The sequence below is a fragment of the Ammospiza caudacuta genome, chromosome 3 (assembly GCF_027887145.1).
Source record: "Ammospiza caudacuta isolate bAmmCau1 chromosome 3, bAmmCau1.pri, whole genome shotgun sequence".
In the NCBI taxonomy this organism is placed as follows: Eukaryota; Metazoa; Chordata; class Aves; order Passeriformes; family Passerellidae; genus Ammospiza; species Ammospiza caudacuta.
The window spans coordinates 72,575,030-72,593,876 of NC_080595.1; the positions used below are offsets into that span (position 1 = coordinate 72,575,030).

At 40.7% G+C, this 18,847-nt stretch overlaps 1 protein-coding gene across 1 annotated transcript in view; it reads left to right on the forward strand.

Moving 5' to 3' along the window:
- Positions 1 to 413: 413 nt before the first annotated feature.
- The window catches only part of SESN1 (sestrin 1), a 77,952-nt gene continuing 59,518 nt past the window's right edge, over positions 414 to 18,847 (forward strand). The window contains exon 1 of the mRNA XM_058801125.1: positions 414 to 815. Within this exon, the coding sequence (XP_058657108.1) occupies positions 552 to 815 (264 nt within the window). The 5' untranslated portion in view covers positions 414 to 551. The remainder of the gene's footprint in view (positions 816 to 18,847) is intronic.

Here is an 18,847-nt window from a genome sequence, read left to right on the forward strand (position 1 = left end):
AGCAGCCCCTTCCGGAACTGCCGCTCCCCGTCGCGATTGGGCCCCCTGGGTGGGAGCGCTGAAAGACGATTGGCTGAGCGGCGGTCTGTCACGCAGGCTCCCCGTGATGGGTGGGGCTATTTCCCCCCAACCCCGCGTGAGGGGACTGCCGGGGGTCGGTGGCGGCCCCGGCGGGGAGGGCTGAGGGGCCGCCCCGGGAGAGGCAGGGCCGGGGCCGCCCCTTCCCTCCATGCCCGGGGCAGGGAGGAGGAGCCGCCGGCGCCGCGGGGTGGTGGCCGCCCCTCTCCCCGCCGGGAAAGGCGAAGCCGCAGCGGCGCCGCTCGCTCGGCAGCCCCGGCGCGGGAGGGCGGCGGCGGCTGTCGGGGGCACCGGCCCGCGCTGCCCCCCATGCGGCGCGGGCAGCGGGCTCTGCGCTCGCCGCGGCCGTACTCGTCGTCGTCTGTGTGGGCGGGCTGGCGGCTGCCGGGAGCCCGCCATGGGGCGGCCGCGCCGGGGCTGCTGAGGAGGAGGAGGCGGCGGCTGCGGCGGGGGAGCTGCGGCCGGGCGGCCCCATGGAGGAGCGGGAGGGCGAGGTGCGCTGGGACGGGCTGTGCAGCCGGGACGCTGCCGCCCGCGCCGCCGCCCTGGACACCATCGGGCAAGCCGTGCTCCGCCGCGCTGAGAGCGTCGCCTCCGGGGCGGCCGCCGACGGGCTGCCGGTGCCCGCCGCCCGGGACGGGCTGGGCGAGGCGCTGGCCCGCCTGCTCATGCTGTCCAAGCGGTGCCCCTTCCCCGACGTGAGGGAGAAGAGCGAGGCGATCCTCGGAGGGGTGCAGGTGAGCGGGGCACGCCGCCCCTTCGGCTTTGGGACCGGCCCGCGGGCTCTCCCGGCCCCGGCCCACGCAGAGCGCCCTCAGGGTTCATCTGTGCCCCGAGGTGGGCGTCTGATCCACCCTGACAGATTTATTCCTGCAATTAATACGTGCTAAGTGCTTCCCCACTTGGAAAAGCGTTATTGAAAGGCAGCGCGGGGAGGGAGGGGGAATATCTCACTGTAGACGCTCAAAAACCACCTGGATATGTTCCTGTGTCACCTGCTCTCGGTGATCCTGCCTTGGCAGTGAGGTTGGACTAGATGATCTCCAGAGGTCCCTTCCAGCCTTAACTATTCCGTGAAAAAGCACGAAGTCTCTCAGTGGAATTCACCATAGAGGATTTGGCAATGAATGGCTGGAAAGTTGGGGCATCCCCAAGCAAGCATTAAAATGACAACTTTAACGCTCTAGTTTCAGTCTGTATGGTCAGTGCCGTGGTATTACCCTGTTAACTTCAACAGAGAAGCAGGAAGGATTTGGGTATTGATATTAGTGTTGCCAATTGAAAATATAAGTGGGAAGTCTTGGAGCTTTTACAAGCCATGTGAGCTTGTTGTTAAGGCAGAGCCTGTCAGAATGCCCTTCTTGTTTATTGGTAAATAGTTTTTCCACTGGCATCGATAGGATCCAAACTTTTTTTTTTTTTCAAAGGCATCATAGGCAGCCTAGCCAATGGAGGATTACATTTACTGATCTAATGCTAACAAAAATAAATGTTACTTTGTACTCTTCCACTCTTGCAGTCTAATTATAGTTACTTGCATTGCGATTGTCTTGCTCACCTCAAGTTTTTGCACAGATCTCAGAATTCTTGTATCAATGGGTCCAGCAGCACTGCTAAAGCTGAGTAGGAAAAGGAAATTCGGGGATTTCTTTTAATCACAAGTGAATACAGGGAGCTGGGCTTGGAGATAGCTGCCTGCTTCTCACTGCTGTGCTTTTTCTCCCTGAACTTTAACAGGTTCAATGTAGAGACATCCATGGAAAAATAATAATAATAAATGAAAGTACTATAGATATAATAATTTTTACATGATATGCATAAATGTGTATAACATAAATAACATTTTATGTTATTATATATATAGAAATACATTCCGGGTTTGAGTAATTGGAGCTGAAAGAGTTTCTGTTTGTTTTGTCTAACTTCTTATTAGTGTGCAGTGTGTGATCAATACAGTGTATCTTATTGTACCCAGTTTAGGCTGTGTGTGGGGTTTTTCTCAAAGCTGATGGTTCCACGTGGTCTAAGTGAAAAGCTTGAAGCATGGTCTAAGTTAAAAATTGAAGCCTGTGAAATGACCAACCGCCCCAAACTTGAATATTGAGCTGAAAACTTCATCTGGCATCTTCCCTGTTAAAGGTTCCTATGAGAAGTGAGTCTGTTACCAGTGAGAATGATGAGTTACTGCAAGAGACTGCTAAGGGAAGACTTGTTTTTGTCAGGTTCAAAATACCAGTCTATTCGAAGGCCAAACAGCTGGTGATCTCTCACCTAGATTTTGGGGTGAGGTCAGACTACAGGACCGGATGACTCCCTTTTATGTTTTTATGTATTTGAAGTTACTGGTCTGTTCAAGTTTTAGTGTGGTTTAGAAACTTTGTTACTAGCTTCTTTTTTTTTTTTTTAACCAAGCCAAAAAGTTCTGGCAGAGAATGTCTGTCTTCATGCAGCAAATGCAAGTTCAAATGCTATGGTCCTTGCTGGTTTGATTAATAAACATAGGTGTCAAAAGTTTAATAGCTGTGAAACCAGCTGTACACACAAGGTGCAGTAAAAGTTTACCAATAAGTTAAGCAAAATAAAGTCCAATACAACATTATTTTAAGAAAATTTTTAAAAGCTGCTTTTGTATATTTTCCTTTTCAGGAGCATAGATCTAAGAGAGAAATATTCTGTATTTTATCAATATAGAGTGGCAAATCTTAAGTCTTGTGTCTGTACTTATAAATGAAAATTTTCATTGTAATCTTTGCATCCAACAAACATTTGTTGGAGAAATAATCCAGTGCAGGTGTTCTGTTTTGGGTGCTGAGGGCTATTGCCAGGCATGAAATGGTTTTCTGTTGTTTAATCACCAAGAATAATATTATTCAGTTCTCTGCAGTGAAGATGGCAGATAGAGCAAACTATTAAATTAAATATTACCACCCCATAGAACTTGTGGCTTTCAGCAGTACTTCCATAGGTTAGTTACTAAAAATGTGAAATCCCATTCAGAACAGCATCAGCACTTGTGTTACTTTATCTCCCTGTTTTGGGCTCTGAACCAATACTGAAGTCCACAGCAATATGTACAATAATGCTGTCCAAAGTTATTAAATGGCATGGAGCCCAGGGCAGGAGAGGCAACTTTGAACCCAGGAGTTGTCCTGTGAACTGGGGCTCCCCTCATTCTCTCTCCTGTGGGATGGTCCATCCCAGACTACAACTCTGAGCCTGGACTCATATAGGTCTTTTTATTCCTGCCCTCCCCAGCTGCCTCACTATGGATAACTGCAAAATGTGCATTTTTTATCTTTCAGATTTGCTTCCAGCATAAATCAGTGAGGACATCAAAGATTAGAATTTTCCATGTGGACTGATTGCTATTTCTTTCTTTGAGTTAGTGCCCTCTTGCCTGGTGGGGCAGTCAGCAAATTTAGGCCTGAGCAGCTGGTGCTCCTGGTGATTTTGCAGCTTTGTGTCTGGAGCAGGTTGGTAGAATGCATTGTATGGCTGGTGCAAGCTGCAGGCTGGGCAGCAGCCTGTCTCAGCATGGCATCCCTCTAAGCCTGCCTTTGTTATGTTTGGGGGTTTCTTTCCCCAGGATAAAAATTCCTCTGATGTATGGTGGGGTACTAAGTGTGCAGCTTTCTTTTTTGCTATTAATAAATAGCATTAATAATGATATTATTAATAAATAATATCGCTTGTATCAGAATCTGTAGAATTAATTATTGCTTAACATAAATGCCTGTTGATTTGACTTATGTTCAGGATAATGAGTTTTCTCATTGTAGGCTCTATGTCTTTATATGTATAATAACATATACTTTTTTACCTGAGAGAATACATAGGTTTTCCCATTTAGAATAAATGAGTTGTTTTTGTAAGGGTTATTATAAAGATAATGGCAACAAATGAGTTCCCTTTTTTCTAATTTTTGCTTTTATTAACAAAAGCCTGTTCCTAAAGCCACCTTGACCTCCATGGGTAATTTAAGAAGTGCTTTAAACGTATTTCAATCGCAATGCTTTAACCAAGTGAAAGCAGTTTCAATGCTTGCATTTATAAATGTTTGATGAATGGTTTTTGAGGTAAAGCCCCCAAGATGTATCCCTAGGTTCTTGGGAAGTTCTTGCTGATGGGGTGTTTTGCATGTATTTATAGCACAGTGCCTGTGACCTTGCGGAGTAGTGCGTCACTCCTGCCGGTGCGCTGGGTGTCCGCACACCAGCACAAATATATTGGGAAAGAACAGCAGGGGAATGTCTGAACACATGCTCATGGACAGTCTTCTGCCAGCCTCTGGTGGATCAATCAGTAATGTAGCAGTGGGATATCAATACAAGGTGGCTGTCCATAGCTGGAGAAGAATCACTGAAAGGATGAGATTTGATAATTAAAATCTCTTGTAACCATTCAGTGGAGAAAACTCAGCCAGGACATGCTGGGTGTGTAAATTCATTCTCTTCATAAACAAAGAGGATACATAGATGGAGGGCGGGTTCTGCTGGTGCAACAAGATTCTAGTCTACATAGGATAACAGATGACAACAGCATAAAAACCCATAAGTGTCAAAAAGCAGAGAATATAGCACACAGAGCTTGACTGGGGGCAAGTACAAGGAAGAAAAAAACAATCTCTACCTCTTTGAAAAGTAGTCTAGTGATACCAAACACTTGCATTGAAGGGGAAAATTAGTAATGAAAAAATAACTCTGCTCTCTGTTGATCTTTTCATTGATGTAAACAAAGGAAACATAGAAAGTACACAAAGATGTATGAATAAAGTTAGGATGGTCAAAAACATAAGGAGGCATGGCTAAAATGAATATTGGAAGAAAGCAAAAGATGCACAGATTAGTGGATTAACAGATAATGCTGAGGTGATTGAAATGTTTTCTGAAACGGTTAATCCGGTCTGTGTAGTCAGTAGCCATAAAAGCATAAATAGTACCTTCCTAGGCTGGAGGGAAAACCTGTAGGTTGCTTGGATAAGCAACAAATTTTAAATCTGGTAGGGCCTGGTGAAATTAATTCCAGGGTGCTTAAAAAAGCAGCTAGCTGAAGTGATCTCATGTAGTGGATTGTAATTTCAAGATAGTGGAGGGAAGTAGCAGACTCAGATTAATTGGTGCATGCCTCTTCAGTGTGGGCTAAATGGGATGGGATGAAGAGGAAGCTGATGGATTTTAACTGTAGCTCAAAGAAAAAATACTGGACCAGTGTTGAAACACATTTTTAGTGCCTAGGAAAAGAAGTTGAGCAACAGCCAAAGCAGACTTAGCCAGGATAAATTCTTTTAAATCCAGCATTGCTACTGTTTCTGTGATGGAGTAACAGGCCTTGTGGTGCAGAGAGATTTTATTATATTAATAGATTGATATACTGGAGTCCTCAATGTTCACATGATAGCCTTATTAACAAGCTGGGGAATTGTGATCTATAAACTGCACCTTAGTGAGTAAAATTAGCTGGACAACCATCCCCAGAAGGCAGGTGAGGTCAGGTAACAAGTACTTGGTACAGTCTCTACGAGGTCCAGTCCAGCAAAGGCTTGATTAACAAATATTTATGGCTTGTTGAATGGATTACGAGCTGGGAGGGAGAGTAAGAAAACTGGAGAGCAATCATATAATTTAAAATTACTTTAATATTTAATGTGAGTTTGTAGAATATCTTCTAGTCCTTTGGAGTTTTTTTGTGAAGAAGGTTTGAAGTACTTAGTGGTGGTGTGGTCAGCTAAAAGGAGGCTTAAGAGAATATATTCAAAAAGAAGTGTGATGAAAAGGGATGAAAATCCTGCTGCAAAAACAAAAAAAAACATGAGCTAGAATGAATGAACAATGGATCTAAATTCCAGAAAGACTTGGATTGGACATTTGGGGAAGATGTCAGTATTAGGACAGACTTAGCCAGTCATGTTCATCTTTAGATCTAAACTGTTCTTAAACGTCAGGCAGGAGTGAGGTGCTTACTTGATCTCTCCCTGGGAAAGGGAGAGCATTGCTAGCTGGATGATTTTTCCTTCCAGCTTCTTTTTCTGTCTTTTGTATTGGTAACTGCTTGGAGGGACTTCAAGAGCCATCTAAGTCCTTTCCCTTTGATCTTCAGGAATGTATTTACCTGACAAACAGTGCTCAAACCTGTGGTCTGAAACCTGTCTCATACATAAAAGCATCAGGGTGGTGTTGATTATCTCTTTGTTTTCTCAGGCCTGCTGCTTTAGTGGATAAATGTATCAGAATTCCAGAGTTTGCTGAGGGCTGTTAGGGCACAGAAGAGAAGGGTCACGTGAGCAGCCAAATAAATTTTCCTGTCTTAAAACCTTGAGTGACTGATTGGGATCTATGCATGCTTGGCAGAGGACATAGAAGGGAATATCCTTCCTTTCCAAAGCCTGGCAAAATACTTGTGTCATTTAAATTAAATGGGCATCCAGAAAGGATGGGAAGATTGCTGGTCATAGCCAAAGCAGACATTGTGTCCTCTGCCACTGTGGTGGGACAAATAAAGCCTCTGCCAGGAGAGGAGGTAGTGATTCCCCTGTGTGCATCCACAGAGGATAAAATAGGAGTTACTTTTCTGTTTCATTGCTGTATTTGTTCTAGCAATGTGAATTCACAAAAGAATTCACTCTTTGCTTTGTGTTTGAGCTCTATGGTGCACACTTGTTAAGAGTAATAAGGGTGAAAATTATGCTCATTGCTCCCAAATGGTTTATCCTGATCAGTGGTGTTATGGAAGACTGCCTAACTTTCCAAATCTTTAATCTTCTTGGGGGTAATCTTTGAAAAATGACTTTATAACTTGGTCTAAAGTCTTTTTTAGCCTTCCTGTACAAGACTAGTAGTTTTCTTTAGTGAACATTGAGATCTCTAGCTAGGCAGATCTGTTAGGTTTAGGATTTTTGTCCAAGTTAATTTGACTGTGTCCTGCTGCATGATAGGGATGTTCCCCTGTGATTCTTACTGTTGGTGAGCCACCCTAGAAAGGTGTCTCAGTTGAAATTTATAGTCTATTCAAGCTTAAGAATTTAAATATGTTATCCTCACTGGTGCTGGCGAATCTGATCCGTCTGGAAGCTGACTAGTCCCTCTGCACAATGCCAATACCCAAATCAGTTCCTGTTTCCCACAGTACTCTTCTATACAGTGAATTAAAACATCTTTTTTTGTAAGTTCACTTCATAGCAAAAGCATGTTCTGTCTCTTCCAGATACTGGATGGAATGGGTCTAATTATTCATTGTAGGGTGCTCCCTTCAAAATCCACATGGTGCTTTACCAGATCACTAGTTTAGAAACATCTGTCTGTTATGGGCTTTTTGGTGGTGTTTAATACTCTTGCTTTTGTCAAATTGAGAGAGAATGCTGAAGTAATGACATGATGCTTTAAAATGATCAGTCTTATTTATGGCATCTGCTGCCTCTGCAGTATTATTGTAAACATGTTCTGATGATGGGTCTGTATCACATGTGTGGGGTCAGGCTGATGTTAATGGAGAAGAATTAATCTTGACATGTCAGGGAATATTCTGAGCAGGCATGTGAAAATATTTCTCCAAGACTTAAATGCTCAATAAAACTCAGATGGCCTTATCTGACTCTTCCCTGCTTCAGCCTACTTGCCTTCTTTCTTAAGGCTTCAGTCTGTTGAGAGAGATGAAGGAAAATTTTCTCTTGCTGAGCTTGTCAACTCCAGAATTGCTGACCTTGGGAATGTCTTTGGTTGGAATAAGGAGTTGCTTGAAAACAGTGGAGGTTCTCAAAGTGATGCCAAGTAGGGCATCTGGGGCACTTCTAATGCTGTTTCTGTGTTTGAGCCTTTCCATAATTTCCCATGCTAATGATATGTGGCTCTTTGTGTATGGAAATGAGCTTTGCTTAGTCAGCTTTTCCTTATAATTGTTGGAAATTATCTGTAAATTTGTGATTTTGCTGCATTGATTTTCAGGACATCATAACTACAAATTTTATTTGCATGAAGCACACTTCTGGTAATATCTTGGTTGATATTTATTTTTTTACTGCATTGAAGTACTTTAAAACTCAAGAAATCAAACAGAAATGTTTCCTTATCTCTTGCTGTTTAGTAATGAGGTAAGCAATTATAGGATGTACATTGGTGGCTTAGTTCAAAAATATTTGTTCCCTGTCTTTTTTCTTTTTTTTTTTAATAGGAGTTAATACCTAGAGATCTGTAGGAACCAGAAATGCTTCAGCTTGAATGCATTTTGTAAATAGCAGCATCTGTTCTCCTGATCTAGCAGTCACTAAGTCACATGAATGCTTTTTTTAGATTTTTTTGAAACTTTCTTTTGATTCTGCTTCTCTTTCTAGAGGTAATTTTAGAGGTTGGCTGTTCATTTCAACTCATAACTGGATATGATCCTTTCCAGTCTACACTCATGTTCTAGTGTCTCTATCTAAAATTGTTTTTCTTGCTCTGATTCTAATAGTGTATGGGTAGCAGTGATCGTTCCCTTCTCTGCACTGATTTTCCTAGAAGATCTGCTCTAAGTTTCCAAAAAGTCAATTTATTTATATTTTGGGGAGGTTTTATAATAGAATTTGTTTGTCCTGTTTATTAGTAAATAACTGTCCTCATATTGGGCTTTTGGCATACATTTGGCTGATTTTTGCTCAAAAATGGGGAAATGTTATGTATCTTGAGGAGGTGTTCAAGCAAAGGGAAAAGCTCTAAGATTTTGCAGTCTTTTGTAAATTAGCATCCAATATTAAGTAAAGACAAAGTATGGATTTCTAGATTATGTAAAATAATGTATCTTCTGTTAGCCTGACCAAAGCATAGTACTTTAAAGAAAATGACGCTGTTTTACTGTGACAAGTGCAAAGTGAGCGCTGAAGAAATACTTGCTGTTTTGTCATCTTACTCTTGACTTTTTCTTCAGGTCAGGGTTTCTCCTTTTAAAATAAACATAGTGGAAAAGTACTGAATATACCATTGTGGGGCAGAAAAAAAGGTTTTGAAAGCTTGATTATATTTTCCTGTGGATACCGAGTGTTTAAATTTCCAAAAATATGGTTTGCTGTCAGTATGGTTTTCTATTCCAGTAAATTGTTTACAGTTTAATGGGGATTGGAGAGTGGGAAAAGCTTAGGTTTCTCTCCAGAAATCGTGGAAACATGGAAATCTTCACTTGAAGCTACATAAATCAATTAAGCCCAAAAAGTTAAGTGTTGGCATTTTTTCTTGTTTACTGCCTTTTTGTTGTTTTCAGTGACTTTGACTTTTTTTTCTTTCCCTTTCCCTTTGTCTTGTCTTTTTTTTTTTTTTTCTGGAAAGCTTAGGTTAAATTACTGCCAAAAGTTGGTTTTGGAAGGTGAACTGGTTTAGTTCTATTTAAACCTAGTAAACAATTTACCATTTTTCTTACTTCAGCTTTATGTAGAAACAAAGTTAGTTCTTTCATGTAATTTTGGGTTAAAAGTATCACCCAGTGCTGTGTTCTAGTGCAAGAATATTACCCAAAAATATACTGGGCTGGTATTTTAAAAATAGAGGTGATGCTGCTTATGTAATCTGATAATGTGTCCCTTCTGTGCAACTGCAAGAACTTACTTTCAATTCAGGCACTGTACTGTAGAAAAGCACTGAAAACTGCTTCTGAAAACACGTTTTTTATTTTTTTCCCTGTAAATTAGTTTAAAATTGTAACTTTTTTCACTATGCTATGCCTTCTGGAGTCAGTAATAAAGTTTTCTTAGTTGCAGCTCTTTCCTGGCAAGTCTTTGTCTGCCTAAACAGCTGACTGGCTTTGTGGGCCTGAGCTTTGAGACTCAAGATGTAATCACCTCTTCACCAAATTTCTCTCCCTGGGATATTGTTGATTGGTATTGAATTGTTTTTAAATGGTTTTCTTCTGTAACAAATATTTTTGTGACGGATTTCTTAACTCCCAGAGAGTAAACATGGAATAATGTGACTTTTATTCAAAGGAGGAATAAACCTGAAAACGCAAACTTATTTAAAGTTCTGAAGCCTTTCCTGTGTGCATTTTTTTTTCTTTTGTTTTCTTTTTTTTGAGGGAGAGGGGATGGTGTTTGTTTCTGGGAGGAGGAGAAACACCTCTTTTCTGAAAGATGTTTTTTCCATTGCAGCTTGTTGCTGAGCCTGTTGCTGGTGTTCTGGTACTACAAAACTTTTAGCTTTAAATGCAGCCTGTTTGCCAACAGCACATTCCACTCAGATTAAACCGTTTGTTTGGATTTTCCATTTATTTAAATTTTAGTTTTAAACTAGTTTCACATTGATAACCATGTAGAAGAAAGACCAAAGAAAGGAAAAAGTTTAGGAAAAACTTTCTATTTCTGTGAATTTCAAGTTAGTGCTGAGTGCAAGCTTACGTCCCTTTAACAGTACTAAATATTTGGCAACTGCTGTGCACAAAACGTTTTCTGGAGCTCACCATTTGAGAGATAAGGCCTTACCAGGATATGCTTTTGATAGTTGCTGTAACTTCCTTTGTGTCCATTCTGTCCTTCCTACTTGTGTTACAGAAAAGGTTTTGGAAACCTTATAACTTCACCTAGGTTACATTTTGGTTTTGAGAGTTATGTTTGTAATGGTTGCTTATATTTACCTAGAAATTGATGTATAAATAGTGTTCTGTAAGAGAAGCTTAATTCTGACATTTTTATTGCTACTGTTCTGTTCCACGAGGCAGGAAAATAAGCCAAATGGAAAAGAAATGCTTTTGTCTGGCTTTTAGAAGGCATATTGGTATCTTGGCTGGTAGTGTTCTGCTTTTCTTGCTATTCAGAACATGGCAACTCTGCTTGGCTGATATTGTCTATAATCTGTCAGAAGAGTATGTGTAAATTGGAAATGTCAAATGTTGCTTCTTTTTTTCATTATTCAGTGTCAGGCCTTTTTGTTAAAGGATTCAAGGTTTTGAGTAAGGTTTCACTAGGAATGAAAGCTGTTTTTTAATGCAGAAGATACCATTTGTAATGTGCAATGTAAAAATCTTAATTTTAGATTCTAAAGGTAGTAGTTAACTGTTTGTAGCTTATACATTAAATGAATACCTGGGATTGAAGCATAGACTGTTCTGTGGTTTTTTGTAGTTTTTGGTATGTTTGTGTATAGTGATAGAAGATTTGGGAAAAGTGCTGCTTTTATACACTCTGAATTTAGTGTGCAGATCATTACTCCTAAGGGCAGTGGAAAATATGGCTGCTTCATGATGCAGAAATTAATTTTGTACTGGTAAGCTGTGCTTCCTTTATATGTGGCTTCCCCCTGTGTTCCTCCTCTCAGAGCCCAGGTCTGTGGTGCAGGGTGTCACACATCCACATGTTTTGGGGGCAGGTGCAGTTCTTGGCTGTCAGAGCTCTGGGGTAGGGTAGCCACGTGCCTCAAAAGTCATTTCCAGTGGTAATCAATCTTCATGCAGGTGCATAAAAACATGCTAAGGCAATTGCAAAGTTCTGATGGCAATCTCACATGGAAGCTAAATGACTTGCTCACTGTTCCTTCAAAAAAGCAGTTGCTAAAAAATACTTGGGAAGATGCATTTTACACAGAATAAAATCAGATTTTAATACTATCTTCTAAACCCCTTCTTGATTGTGTTGGGAAACGGAAAATTTCTCTAGTTGCACACTCACTCGGACTCACAAATTCCCTGTTTAACAATAACTTCATGAATAAGCATTTGCCTTTTGAGGAGTAAAATGTCTTTGACGATATAATCTCAGAGTTTGTGTCAGGATGCTGGCATGGGGGGCCTAAAGCTTGAAGTTTTGTTGAAAGTCTCTGGTTTTAGTGCAAACTTATCCCAGGTTATACTTTACTAATATAACCTGTCTGGTTCTGTCCTGTGTGATGATCTGGTGTGAAATTTTTCTTTTTGTATCTAGCTGTTTTAGACAGCTGTAAGGAGACACCTTCTTGATTCTGTAACAGAAACAAACATACATGTCTATCATCATGTGTATTCCAAACTTCAGCAGAAAAATGAATACTAATCTTCTGAACATTTGCTCTGTGTACTTGTTGAGGGTGGCAAGTGACAAGTCCTGCTGCTGAACCACGAGGTTCTGAAAGGAACCCCTTTCTAAACTCCTTCTCAGGGAGAGGTCCAGGTGTGGCTGGATCCAATCTTAGCCCCAGTGTTCTTTCCTGTACAGTATAAAAGCTAGAACTGCTGGCAGTGTATGTATAGGATAGAACAGGGCACTATTGCAAAGCAATTATAGTAAAGCTTGCAGGAAGGAATAATTAAATAAAGTGGATGTAACTCACCCTACCAATGCTCGTGGGCAGGTCTCTCTCCTAACCTTGAGGAGTGTCAAGAGGGAATATGCTAGAGAAACCTTACCTTATGAAAGTGGACTGGGCTTTGATAGTATCAGTGACCGACTGCCAGTCCCATGTCTGCCAGGTCAGCTTAGCAGCTTGTCTGCCAAATCTTTGCCTCACTATCAGGATACTGAACTGGGGTTTAGTGTAGTTCAACACCAAAACCAGCCCATGGCCTGAGCTCAGGCCACCACTGATGGCTGTGCAAACAGGACATTGTCCAAGTTGCTTGACCACTTTAGGGGTAGAGTATCCTGCTACAGTACTACTTGAATTCATTTGTTTCCAACTAGACAGGAGTGGTAAAAAGCATTGAGCTCCTTTGTTGTCTAAAACTGCTAAGAAATATAAGTGGAAATCAAACTGGAAAGAGGATGTGCTGTAAGTTTTTATTATGAATATACAATATAAGAGGCAATCTAACAAAGAACTAACTCTAAATTCTGAAGCCAAGCATAATTTTGAAATAGAATGAAGTGGTTTTCCTAGGGATAGTATCATATGAAATATCTTCTCCTTCTGTATGTAATAGAAGCCAGGGATAATACAATTTAATAGCCTAATTTGAGACTAGATTCCTTTATCTGGTACAACGATAGATTCTGATGCTCATTGAAATAAAGCTCTCCATCTCCAACAGACTAAGACAGTCTTTACATGGATAATAAAGTCTGTAAACTACTTTCTTTTCAAAATAGTGTGATACCACTTACATAGTTTCTGTTTCTGAATATTGAGCTCTCTGAGAAGTCTGGAACCCTGAGACTTCGAAATGGCAAGGGGAAACTTTTTTGAAGAAGTTATTTGAGTTCTTAACAATTCTGAATGTTATGGAATGATAAGGAATTGAAGCAGCATGCTGTATAATATTCTGTTGCAACAATGTTCTGCTACCGTAAGAAAATATAGAAGAGAAGCTGCTATTATGTCCTTGTGGCAGTTGCTTATCTTCATGTAACTAGATGGGATCATGACTCTTCACAGAGTTGATTTGGAAATCTGGCATCATCTGCAGGAGAGCATCCTAAAGAGAATGCTCTCATTATTGATGCAAATTCTAAATTTCTAGAAAGCTCTTAAAGCAATCTTTTTTATTTCTCTCTTGTAGTGGAGATCAAGTCCAGGAAATGTGTGTGGCAGATTATTTAATAAAAAATGGATTTTATTTTTTTACTCCCTTGGCTCTGTATTTGTATTTGGTTTGCATGCCAAGATTTTGGTTTCATGGCAGCTACAGGGGTGACTCCTGTGAGAAGCTGCTGAAAATTTCCCAAATGTCCATTTGGCTCCAGTTTGGGCCTGTCACTGGCCAAGGCCAAGCCCATCAGTGGCAGTGGTGGTACCTCTGGGATAATGTCTTCTAGGAAAGGGGAAAAAGCCCTGGGTAATAGCAGCTGGAGTGAGAGAAGGGAGGGATATGTGAGAGAAACAGCTCTGCAGACAAGGGCAGTGAAGAAGGAGGAGGAAGTGGTGTTTTAGGGGCTGGAGCTGAGATTCCATTGCAGCCCATGGTCCTGACCATGATGAGGCGGGATGTCCTGGTGGAGGTCTGTGGTGGAGCAGATCTCCACCTACAGGGTGTGGAGGATCCCACACCAGAGCAGGTGGATGCCTGAGGAAGTCTGGCAGCCTGTGCTGTAGCAGGCTCCTGGCAGCTCCTGTGGCCCTGTGGAGAATGGAGCTGTAGAGGTTTTGCTGGCAGGATTTGTGACCCTGAGGGGGATCCATGCTGGATCAGTCCGTTCCTGAATGGCTCCACCCCAAGCTGGAGCAGTTCAAGAAGAATTGCAGCCTTGAGGAAGGATGCACTTTGGAGAAGTTCATGGAGAACTGCCTCCTGTGGGGAGAGACCCCTGGAGCTGGGGAGGAGGGAACAGCCAGAGACAATGTATCTGACCACAACCCCATTCCCTGTTCCCCTGCATTGCTAGGGAAGAGCAAGTAGAAAAAATTGTGAGGGAAGTTAAGCCCAGGAAGAAAGTGGGGTTGGGGGGGGGGGGGGGGATAAGATGCTTGAAATTTTGGGTTTATTTCTCATTATCTTACTATGATTTATTGATAATTTAAATTCATTTCCCCAAATTAAGTATGTTTTGCCTGTGATGGTAACTGCTGAGTGAGTGATCTCTCTCTGTCCTTACCTTGGCCTACTTGGGAGCCAAGTAAGGCTTTTATTATATTTCTTTTATTACATTCTGTCTCCCTGACTAGCTGAAGACGGGAGAGATAGAGCAGCTTTGGTAGAGACCTGGCATGCAGCCACCATCAACACACCACAATATTGGAACTAGTTCGTTGGTGTGTTTTCTTGAGAGTGAAATTTAGAATTTGCCAGAATATCAGTGTTTATTTGGTTGTTACAAAGTTGATTGATGTCTCAAAAAACCCTCATTTTTGTGAAAATGTGCTGCTTTTGACAAAGTGCTTGCAAGAAAAGGCTTCCTGGGTAATAATGAAAGTCCCATGAAGAACAGCAAGAAAAATACCTGTAGGATAGCCAAAAACTATGAGCATGAAGGTCTCACATTGCACTCTCTGGTTTGCCTCTCTCAGGTAAGTGGCTTGTGAACGCAGTTGAACAGACAAAGTAGATCTTCTCAAGCATTAGGAGTTTCATGTTTTCATTTAAAGTTGTAAAAATCTTAGAGCATTTACCTTGGGTGTATCATTATCTCATTCAAGTGTGAGTGGGATCTGTACTGAACTGGAATTTGAAACTTGCTCTGCCTCATCTCAAAACTTAACTTGGCCCTTAAAATCATTTTTATTGACAAGATGTCACATTGAGAAATAAATACCTGAGATCTTAAAATTCCATCAAGTTAGGAGAAAACCACATTTTTTCCAGATGCTGTGAAATTTATTTACCTCAGTCCAAAACTGCTTAATATTAAAGCCAAAGTAGTGTGAAAGCTTTGAAGGCCTTGTAAGGTGGGTGAAGAATTTAACCTGAGTAATGGTAATCCAGTTAGATTAATGAGGTGAGTTCAACAAGAATTTTGGTGAAGACTGAAAATGCTAAAATAATTTCTCCAATCAAATCATTAAGTATTTATCTTCTCTTTCTTTTTAGAACACTTCTAAATATGTTGCCTTCAGAAATCTAGGATTAAATACATGTTTGCATGGCTTTTTTAAAGTTCAGCTTCTGGGATCTTCTTTTTGAAGAGGGGGAAAGTGTGTTGTGCTACAGAAATAGGACACAATTTGGTTTTGTACCACAAGAGGAAAACATTTTTCTTTATTCAGGTTAAATTTACTATTATATTAAACACATCTGTTTAATTAGATGGTTGTGGTAGGATTTGGTTGTTTTTTTTCCTTGATTTTCTTCTGAAGTATTTATTGTCTTAGCAGTAGTATTTTGGGCACTTCCTGTCACATTTAGAGGGAACTGCTTTACTGAGAGTACTTACATTAATACCATCACATGATCTAAAAGCTATAGATTAAAAATAAACCAGCAGGTACTTCATTAAAATTGTAGTGTACCACAGACATTATCCTGAAAAAAGTCCCATCTGCCTGTTATTCTTGGGAGCAGCCCTAAATTGCCAGAATGGCTGCTCCTGTGTGGTGGAGTGAAGCATGCATGTGCTTGCAGGGTTGAGGCCCCTGTGCTGGTTGGTCTGGCCAGAAGCATCTTGAAATGTTGCTGCAGGATTCTGTTTCAAAACTCTCTTAGTTCTTCCATTTGTTACGAACAATCATGTGTCTCCTCTTACAGGTGTCAGGTTTCCCTGAGTTCCAGTGGCCATAAGTGTGATCACTGTGCCAAGCTGACACTCACACTTGTCTCTTAATCTGAGAAGTCACACTGTGAGTAGAGAGATGCAGGAAGCAACTTTTGGATGGGCCATATGGAGCCTGGAAACACAGTGTCTCTGTTTATTTGTGTGGTGTATCTTTCAGCAGGGCCTGGGAGGTTAAATGCAATGTCATGAATGCAGCTGCAGTATTTTCAGGACTAAATTGGCTCAGTGTGGGCTACCAGGTGTGCCAGTTACCACAGCAGTAAATAGACATTCCTCACTTGTACGTGCTTCACAGAATTCCTCATGGAATGAACTTATGCTGGTGCACCTGCTCCAGGAAGATGTAATGAATTTGAAGGAACACTTGGGGGAGACTTCATGTCTCATGTTTTGTTGCCAGTTTTTGATTTGTTTGAAGTGCCATCAATATAAATGAAGGTGTATTATTCTAAAACTCTTGAAAAATGAAACTAAAATGTCCCTTTTATCTCATGCTATTTCTGTTTGCAGAACAGTAACATGAAAACTTCTTGAGATGGAGCATATTTTTAGGGTTTTTTTTGTTGGTCATGATATCTTGCTAGTTTTCTTTAGATACAATGTAATAATAACTGACTTAAAGCAGTGATGATTGACACAGTCATAGGAAAGGGAGAAGAAAAATATTAATGAATAAGAAGTTTATTATAGTAGGTGCATCAGCACCTTATATATTAATTATGAATATTCACCACTATATTCAAGTTTCATGCCTATTTCTATTTTAATTCATGATCGTCACTATTTCAGTTTTGTAAGGCATTTATCTCCAACTGAAACTTCCCTAATATTACCTTTGTACTGTTAATGAAGCTGTGGCATCAATATGTATTTCAAAGAAACAAAACTGAAAGAAGGAAAAATGCACTCACTGCACAATGTCACCACATCTGAACACAGGAGGCATACACTCCCACGTATTAAAAAAAAACAACCCAAAGCCAAAACAACAACAGAAAAAAATCCCCTACCCAACTACAGTGATGTTTTAATAACTGAAAGAGCTGGGGTCAAAAAGCTGAGGTTTGTGAAGGAAATCAGTCCTGAGTATGTATGATGGTTTCTTCTGTTGCTGGCCGTGGCACTGACTTTCCCCAGTCTAACCAGAAAATACTAACAGGGGTACTAAGTGAAAACAATGGCCATAATCAGTTTTTCTAAGAACAGATTCAACAAAAGAGTAGATTCTAGGTGGGAAGAGAGGGGTGACATTTAAGGTTTTAGGACTTTTTAATTCCTGTTGAACAAAATTAACCAATAAATATGTTTAAGCTATCTCTGGAATTAAATATTTTTTTTCTACTGCACTGTATTATCTTAAGTAAAATAATGTGTTGTGTGACAGTGTTGCTATTTGCCTTTTTTTTTTCTTTATTCCAAGAGAGTAAAACTACTGCATTGTCAAGGCTAAAATCTGTTTAAATGCTCTTAATTATCCACTATAAAGAGAGACAGTGGAAAATATAATTTTTTGTCAGTCCTCACTAGCTAGAAGCAATACATTCTTTGCTGTGTGACTGTGGTGCACAGGAGTTGCTGGTGTGTGCTCAGAGGGACCCTGCATGTTTAAACTTCCTAGCTGCATTTTAGCTTTTATCCTGCTGTATGGCAAGGCCTCATCCAGTGGGAAAGGTGTTCTACTTAATTCAGCCCTGGCTGTAGCAATGACCCAACAGACTGCTTGTGTCCCCAGAGATTTCCTACTTACTACTGTCTAATGCATCAGAACATAGGTGGTATTTTTAGTGAAAGAAAAAGGCTGGAGCTTGTGGTCTCTTAGATCCAAATACTCTTCAAATTCTTTAACTCCCTTACTATTTGTATGCAACTGAAAGGGTTAGCTTGTATCTTGGAGGTATTTTCAGGTGCTGTACTCTACTGTTTCTTACACTTTGTTACTGTTTCCTCCAGCCTCCTACAGGGGAATGGTAGTTCAGCCACTTGGGATACGTTTAGGTCATGATTGTGACAAAGCTTACAGTATTTTCATTGACAAGTTTGTCGCTTCTTTATCATTGATACATTGTTCACAATAACAATAAAAGAGGTGAGGTTCTGCAACAGATGGCACTATAGGAAAAAGTAACCCTAACAGGAAAATGTTCTCCCTACAGTAGAACAAAAACGTAAAAATTGAAAGTTGAAATAATGTAGGTAGACTCAACTTCTGGTAGTTGCTAGCATCAGAATGCTTTTCTTTTCAAACCTAATGTTTTTATAGTACAGCTGGTGGTTTTTTGTTTGTTTTGGGGGGTTTTTTTTGGTTTTGTGGGTTTTTTTTTTTGTTTTTTTTTTTTTTTTTGCTTGGTTGGGTTTTGGGGATTTGTTTGTTTGTTTTAAATGGAATAAGATAACTTCAGATTTCTGCACTTATAGCCACCAACATGGGGGTTCCTCTGTCCTGTGTTATAATTATTTGTCAAGAAAAAGATTCTGGTTTTCACTGAGTCGCTGAAAGACAATGACGGAGTCTAAAGACAGGAGCTGAGTTCAGGAAGCTTGTGTTTATAACCCGACTCAGGGCTTAAAAGCTCAGGATCCTTCTGACCCTTTAGCCAAAGTTAGTGAGCATCTAGGCAGAACCTCAACAGGTACTCAGCCATGCTTAAGGCTGTTTCAGGTCTGGAAGTGGGCAGTAGTTCCACGCCTGTGCTCAAGTAAGCT